Below are 8515 nucleotides of genomic sequence, written 5' to 3'. Positions count from 1 at the left end.
GAATTTATTACCTAGCAATGTTCCACCTTCTTAAAAGGCATCAGTTGCCTTAACACGTCTTCCAAGTCAAAGCAGAATTATCATCAACTAATTAGATTTAAAGTGACCGGGCTCAGTCTCAACAGAATACAAATTATTATTACATTATTTTCCGTGTATCAAATTCCACAGCCGTGTTCCTATAAAGTCACACAAAATGGTAACACACTCCGTTTACTCCCTTTCAATGACAAAACTAGTAAAAAAAAAAAAAAAAAAGATGTTCTATTTCACTCTATTTACTTGAAAAAAACATCACTTTCAATACTTTAACAAAAATGTCATCAAATGTCACAAAAGTTTTCTGAAAATGCAAACCATATAGTAAGTAATACAAACATCACAGTATATTACGCTATAACATTGTTTTAACAGATGTCTTTAGTATGACATTTTTATGACTTTTCTAACATATATTGTATACTTTTACTATACTATATGGCATTCTATGATGTAATACTCCATGACTATTCTTGTAATAGTCTGGTATTATGACATTCCATACTATGACACGTCATGGCATACTATACACTGATGTTGTGTGACGACACTAAAACGTCGTGACATTTTTATAGCAGACTGTTTGGTGGGGAGCGTTATATGAAGCACACAGGTGTGGCTCATGTAGCTGATGAGCCCGATCCCGCAAAAGAAAACCAAGAGCAAGCAAAGAAACAGAGACTCCTGGTGGAGTGGATGTCAAATACACTTTTGATCAAATGTTTGACATACAATGGAATTTTTTATGACAGTTCCATGAGCTTTTTGATAACATTTGTATGTCATGCTATTCTGTATTTTATGTCATACTATACTATATTTTGTACGAGATACTATCCTGTGACAATTTTATAATATTTCTTATGACAATATGGCATCGTTTACAATTTTATGGCATATTATACTATAAAATGGATTACGTAAATTTAAAATTTTTTAAATAAACTTTCAAAAATATTTATTAGGATGACAAACTTTGTACTTTGTTTTTAATGACATAATATACTATAAATGTTTTTTGGCATACTATACCATGACAAATTAAACCATTTACAGTACATTTAGAGCACATTTTGTGTTATTTATTGCTTATATTTTAACACATAACACACAAATTTATACAAATACTTCTTCAAAAGTGATTTCAGAGTCGGGGAGACAGAAAGAGAATTAAATATAAAATTTATTATGCAAAATGTACAACAGCTGCATAAGCCATTTTACAGCTCAAATATAGACTTTATTTTACTTCCACTCATTAAGAGTGGAATATCATATTTAACTTAGTTTTAAATTCTGTAATGCACTGTGAAAACATTCATAAAAAACTCACAAGCTCACATTTATCAAACTTTTCAAACCAAGAAAGCTGATCTGAAATGCAGGATGGTCAAATGTTCTGCGAAAAAACAGTTTAAACCTGAATTTCTAACCGAGAGATACTTATAATGTTTTGATGGAGCTTCTCACTGCTGCACCTTCCCAAAGAGCATCTTTCACCTGAACACGTCTCCCGAGTTAAAATCAAGTAATTAGATTTAAAGTGACCGTGCTCAGTCTCGACAGTGCCACAAAACTATTCTTTTATGTATCAAAATATAATTTTGTGTGAATATTGAAAAACTATATTACAATAACCAATTGTTTTAAAACCCAATGTAAGTAGGAAATCTTATAAATGACCGTTAAACATGTTCAGCACCTACATCTTAACTTTGTTCTTCAGATGCTTTAAGGAAAGGTGTAATAATAGTGCTTGTTAAGGTCATATTTGGATTCTGAATTTAAGTTTCAGAACGAACCCGCAATAAAAATAACGACCGTTACGCGAGTGACTGACTTCAGATCAGCTCCTTTGCTCATAAAAAGCAATTGAGTAAATGTGGCCTGAATAGATGCGAGACGAACGTCAAGATGAATTGGGAAAGTGGGATGACGTCATCAGTAAGGACATCGCAGCCCGCTGCTCCGTGAGGCTCCGCGCCCTGCTGAGTTACCATAGTAACCAAACCCGCCACGACCTGTGATGGATTCAGAACGATAGGTCAGCGTAAATAGGAGGAAGTAATTTCTCATGACTGTAATGAGTTGTGCGAGGTATTCTACAAGAAAAAGAACTAACAGCCAACTTGTGTTTACACCTCATTTAACATAATCGTTGAGAGGAACTCACTCATTTCAGCGGCTCCACTGGCTGTTGAGTTAAGAAACAGCTCGATATACCGATGCTCTGTGGAGAAAACATCAACCCATCACTCATTTCATGAACTTGTCTTTCTTCTGCTGTTAAATGTAAATTAAATTGACCAGCTAAATTTCCTCGTTTTAATTGCAATCTGATATACTGTATCTCAAAAGGTGTTGTAAACAACATCAGAATCATATTTTCTAAATGAAATCAAACAATCTGTTGAGCTTATTTGTTTGAGCTATTACTCCAGCTCTGTAGACACAAATGATCCACTCTGCTGATTGTCAACAAGTAGTTTTGTGTCATGAAGGAAGTCTACAAAAGAATCAACATGAGAACCGACGGGCTGAAAAGGGAGGGCATACGCATGTGGTTCTTGTCTTTGGACATGGCTGCTACAGCATCTTCATGGGAGCGAAACTCCACGTCGGCTTCTCCAGTCGACTTTCCGTTAGGAGCCACATCGATGTGGACCCTCAGTGGATTCAAAGGAGAGAAGAACTACGAGAACAAAGAAAAACAATTACTACCATCATGATTAGGATTTTTAGTAGTCACATTTCTATTTCTGCTACTATTACTGCTTTTATTATCTTATATTAAATGAATAGCCAGTCTTGAATAGACAGAGTTTTTAACATTTTAGAGTGTTTAAAACCTTTAAAAAGATTTTTTTAAAGACTTTTTTATTTTATTTAAGAAAGCAAATTAATACCTGTTTTACAACCATACAATCTGCAGTGTGTATGATGGAAAACCAGTAGACGCGACCAAAAAAATTCATTATTATCCGACCTTTATTCATTACTTCTGCGTAACATATATGAATATTTTCCAATGATGCATTTCATTTAATCATCATGACCTTAACCATAATAAGTGGCAGCAAAATTAAAGATGCATTATCCAATTACAAGTGAATATTTTGACTAAAATCCACACTAGGATGTGATTTATTAGTGAGCGAGCAGTAGTGGCAGTAATTGCTACAGATCTGATGGTGTCGACTAAAACTCCTCTAAAGAGCACAAAACAGCTTGCTGCAGCACAATTCACTGCCACAGTTATCCCACTTTGTGAGTGTATAACTTCTAACAACAGCCCTCAATCAAGATATAGAAAACTTTTAGAACTAACGTCAGAAACTGCAACCATTTTTACATTGGCAAATTATATTTAAGGCTTTTTTATACCTTCTAATGGCCTTGCTTACAAACGTTTCATAACCAGCTGATGACCTTTGAGTTGGCGTACGAGATCTCACCGTGGCAATGTCTCCCTCTGTGGCACGGAAAGGTAAACCCCTCATGTGGACAACATGGCCGCTGCGGAAGCTTGAGCAAATATCACCTTGACCACCGTAACCGTGGCCGACCATCCCTGAGCCAAAGGACACACACAGATTACCAATGTACCCTTTAGTGATGTAGGAGAGAGACGCAATGTGATGCACAGCAACAACAACTAAATAAAACAATGGAGGAAGAAAGAAAACACTGTTATTATGGTTGATGTAAATATTAGTGTTTCTTATTACATTGTGAATTGTCTGAGAGACTACAAGCTACAGTCTTAAAAAGCTGAGTTTAAAACCTAACCATAACTCTACTTATTAAGTATTTGAAAACATGTAAAATTATCAAATGTAAACAAATTACTGGAAAACATTTGGCTTTTTTATCCAAATCCAAATAAAGTATGAATTTAATACATTTATGCAGCATTTGAAAACGACAAAGTCTAAAGCTGGGTTGAACCAACATGGGTTAAATTAATCATGGTTTCGAGTTAATCTAGGGTGAATGAATATAGGTTTAAACTTGATAATATTTAATCAGAGATGTGTTGCACATCTTAATTTTAACCCTGGATTGGTTAAACTAGTTTAAACAAGGGTTAAAACAGGATTAGTTTATTTTCAATGTTTGCCATGTAACTGCCATGGATTCCGACTAAATTGTAGCCTACCATGACATTGTTTATAGCTATAAACTCAGTCACTTTAGCCAGCTAGCTAGCTATTATGACACATCAAAGAGGGTCAAAGTTTTCAACATTTAAAAAGATGTTGCTGACTGAGTTAATGGACGAGTTTGGGGTAACGATTGAGGATAAGAGGACTGACAGCAGTACACTAAAGAAGAAGGAGAGGAACTATACCTGATCTATATCACTGTTCGCTGATATCATGAAATTATATTGGGTTTTAACCTATCTCTAGTTTTCCTGTGAGGATCTCTTTCCTCTAACCCCATCCAGTAAAGATATGCTGCCATGTTGTCAATGAAACAGAGATAAATAAAGATTGCCAAAGGGTTAGATTTACCTAAAGTTTGGTGCAACTGGATTAAAAGACAAACCTGGTTTAGACCTAGTTTAAGAGTTCATCCTTGTTGGTGCAACCCAGAGAGGGAAATACAGTTTGGACTTTACCTCTTACTCCCCTCTCTCCTCTCACCCGCTCGTCAAACATGCCGTTGCCAAAGCAGTAGTTGTTGAAAGCATTGAAGCTGTCAAAGTCACTGTAACCTGGACACAGACGAGCAGAACACAACTGACTGCTCTACATCACAGATGACAGAACTGAATAACAAGCCAACTGAATAACAAATGAGTTCACTGTTGGCTCAGAAAATGAAAACATCTGTTCGGCCAGTGAAATCATTAGTCAACTCTTCCGCCCTGAAAGCAGAAGAAAAATTTAAACTACACAGGCAAGAAAAGATGTATTAAATCAGATTCATGGACGGTTTGAAGTAAGCAATGGAAAGTGGTCAAGTATGACTGGGTCTTAAGAACATTTAAAGTATTTTGTGATTAAGGAGAAGTCTTTAGGGCTCTGCGGACTGACTCAAGCATTTCATCTGCAGTGGGCTCAGGGGTTGATCCATTTGGTGCTAGATGCTGGATAAACCGACATTACATTTGAACTCTTTTTCACTTCCCTTGAGTCACCAAGCAATTCTTAACACTCACTAATATTGCTTTACTGCTCAGAGTCCTTTATTGAACCAAAAACACAGGTTGCTGCATGATTAAACTTTTTTGTTCTACTAGCACTGATCAATTTCTCTTATTCACAAAGATATACCTGTATGCAGGAATACAGAACCTTGCTTACCGCCTCCATAGCCCCCTCCACTCCTCATGGTGTCCATCAGAGCCCCGCCGCGGCCAGGCACAAAGAAATCTCCCCTGTGTCCCCCCATCATGGGTCTATCGTAGGGCCCTGGTCTCTGGCCTGCCATTCCCCGCCGTGGCAGCTCGTAGTAGGCTCTGATTTCATTGCGACTGCTCTTAAAAATCTCTATATACCTGCAGCATGAAATGGTTGAAGGGAGCAGAGGACAGGGTTAAGGAGTTGAAACGGCTCAGCTCAGGTCACATACATAGATGATTTACAGAGAGAGAAGATAAACGCACAAAAGACAAATATTTTAAATAGTCTAAGTAGTTTTATCCTAGAGCTGAGAGTCTGGATGACTGAACAACTTCAACTAAATATCATCATTAGCTGGGCTTAGGGCTGTAGTAAAGCATTTCTACAGTAACCTCACCTCTTGTTACTTACAATAAAAGGAAATCCTTACAGGGATTTTAGGTGTTGTGTGGATCATTTTAATGATTAAAAATTGCAGAAAAAAGTTTGATGCTTTAATAGCAGAGGCTGCCTTGACGGACCTCTACGCTTAAACCCCCTTTTTCACAGTAAATTATCTGTAAAATATGTGTGTCAAAGGATATAAAGGAAGTGCCAATAACAGGCGCTAAAATACCCAAATGTTATTCTGACAATTCAAAAGAGCTCCCAGGTATTAGATAACCACAACACTATTGTATATGGAATAAAATACTCACACCACCTTTAATTTACAGATTAGATACATCATCCCATTATTCAACATGTCACAATATATAAATCCATTAAACCCATACCCTTATCATTTTTAATAAATATCACATGACCCGCCCAATAAATGTACCCACTTAATCATTGTTTTACCATTCTATCACACCAACCCATGCTTATCATTCGAGCATAACAGAAGCCATCCCATGAATATCATAATTACTATAATATGACCACCCATTAAATACTGCAATAGAAGCCCAACCCAGTCCAGCCCGTCCCTTTCCCATCTGTCCCACCTGTGCCCTATTCTTTCCTTGTGTTTCCCCAGAGCCTTTTCTGCTATCTCCTTTGAGGCAAACTGCACGAAGGCTTCCCCTGTGCTCCTCCCCTGGTAGTCCACTGGCAGAGTAATCCCATTTGGCACGATTCTCAACCCTTCAACCCAAGCACACATAAATACATAGGTCGGTAGGTAGACTGATAGATGTATAGAATAGAAAGAACAACACCCACTGCATCACTGGAGCTATCAGGATTAAAATACGTCATGTAGGCAAATAAATATCAGCTGTAGTATCTAATCAAACTGAATTAAAAAGGGGCATCTCAGAGGACTGAATTTAAATTTAAATGTGTATGGTGCCTGGCAGGGGAATGAAACAAATACTGGCCTGGAGTCAGCAGCTATAAAATGAAGAGGATGCAGCCTAAACATTTACATAACTGAATGTAGGTCTGGAAAAAACATTACTTATTAGTGTTGAATGACACTGGCCTATAATAATTCTTAAATGGGGATTATCTTAGAAGTACTGACCCCAAATCAGCATCATGGGACTGTCTCTTCTCAACCAACCCAGCCCAGCCCATACTATCTTTTAACCCCCTTTAGAGGGCATGATATCAAGGTCATATGGAATATGCATGCTAAATGAAGTGTAAACCAATGACGGTAAGAGGCATACTAACAATCCGTAATGAGAAGACATTTGTAAACACAGTTGGCTGAGTGTCCATATAGCACTTTTTTTCTGGCATAAAATTACTGGCAGAGCCTTCAACTAGAAGCACCGAGAGTAGCCACACAAAAAAAGTCAGAGAAAAAGTTTGACAACAAACATACATTAAGCCTTTCGGCTATGACACAGAGACACACTGACTGACTATAAATCAATTTAAAACTAATGTGAGTTAATCCAAATTTTGGTATTTGCAAATCTGTTTATGTCATTTTAGTGTATGCTTATGTTGCGCTTATGTAGCAAAATGGAAACCACTTTTCAAAGTGCTGCTCCCGTAGAAAAAAAGCCACATTTTGTAATATAAAGAAAATGAATGGACGTTGTTTCACTTTTGTGGACTTATTTCATTGGAACTATTTCTTGGCCTTATTTAATGAAGCCTTCTGAAACATTTTATGTGACAGAGCTATACATAAACAAATAGGAGATAAGTGGAATGTGTGCCGAGCCTACATGCATTTGGCAATTATTTTATGTTTTTGTCTCATTTGATTTCTTTGCCCTGCAGGCTAAGATGCTCTTTTGCACAATGTAAAGTTAGCTGTAGATTTGTCAGTACCCTTACACAGTGGTGTCCACAGTCAAAAAAAAAACTACAGCATGTCTGTTAAAAAACTATTCCTCAGATTAATATAAAAAATGTAATATAAACATAATTACATAATAATTGCAAAAGTTTAAATGTCTGTGTACCTGAGAAGAACTGAACAATCTCCTCCTTGCTGCAGCCAAATGGAAGGCCTCGAAGTCGCAGCATGCAACCGCTGCAGTTGTCATAGTCAGCAGGACCACTACGCTTTAGCACCCAGTCCATTTCGCTACGATTCGACTTGAACACTGAGTTCGAGACACAGACAAATGGACACACACAGATCAAGGTCTGAAAGAATAATTACACTAAAAATATGTTCTGAATAGAGTTTGTTTAAAGCTTATTACATACAAAATCTGGGAAATGTCTGTTCGTACGGTAAATTTAATAAAGGTGAGCAAAGAAGCAAACTTTAAATGCATGAAGAACACAAAGGCAACTACATCTCCAAGGTAAACTGATGAGATGTCAGCAATAACTTCTCACAATGAAAGACGACAAAGGCTAACACTCACTTGTCAATCAATCTGTTGATATTGGTTATATTGCTTACCCTCTATGTATCGGTGTCCCATGTATTTACGGTCCTTGGCGAGGGCAGTCTTAAAATCCTCTGACATTTTCAGCTCAATAAATGCCTCTCCACTGGGACGGCCTTCTTTCGAGTAGGTAAAGCACACTCCATTTACTTTCCCAATGATGTCACAGTCTATAAAAAGGTAATACAATTTATTGAGATCTCCTTAAAATGATTACTAAACTGATACATTGACCACAAGACAAGTTGTTAGTGGGAGAGAAGACTATTGGATGCAGTC

The 8515-nt window shown here is 37.1% G+C and overlaps 1 protein-coding gene across 2 annotated transcripts in view; it reads right to left on the bottom strand.

Moving 5' to 3' along the window:
• Positions 1-1251: 1251 nt before the first annotated feature.
• hnrnph3 (heterogeneous nuclear ribonucleoprotein H3 (2H9)) overlaps positions 1252-8515 on the bottom strand; it is an 8698-nt gene continuing 1434 nt past the window's right edge. For both annotated transcript variants that reach the window (XM_068587775.1, XM_068587690.1), the window contains exons 3-11: positions 8251-8406; positions 7799-7942; positions 6380-6518; positions 5352-5545; positions 4664-4759; positions 3495-3610; positions 2596-2731; positions 2213-2269; positions 1252-2060 (exon numbers count right to left, since the gene is read on the bottom strand). In XM_068587775.1, the coding sequence (XP_068443876.1) occupies positions 1981-2060; positions 2213-2269; positions 2596-2731; positions 3495-3610; positions 4664-4759; positions 5352-5545; positions 6380-6518; positions 7799-7942; positions 8251-8406 (1118 nt within the window). In that variant the 3' untranslated portion in view covers positions 1252-1980. The remainder of the gene's footprint in view (positions 2061-2212; positions 2270-2595; positions 2732-3494; positions 3611-4663; positions 4760-5351; positions 5546-6379; positions 6519-7798; positions 7943-8250; positions 8407-8515) is intronic.

The sequence above is a fragment of the Clinocottus analis genome, unplaced genomic scaffold, assembly GCF_023055335.1.
Source record: "Clinocottus analis isolate CAN_PGR_092001 unplaced genomic scaffold, fCliAna1.0.p SCAF_1, whole genome shotgun sequence".
NCBI lineage: Eukaryota > Metazoa > Chordata > Actinopteri > Perciformes > Cottidae > Clinocottus > Clinocottus analis.
This window is presented reverse-complemented; position numbering and strand designations above follow the sequence as displayed.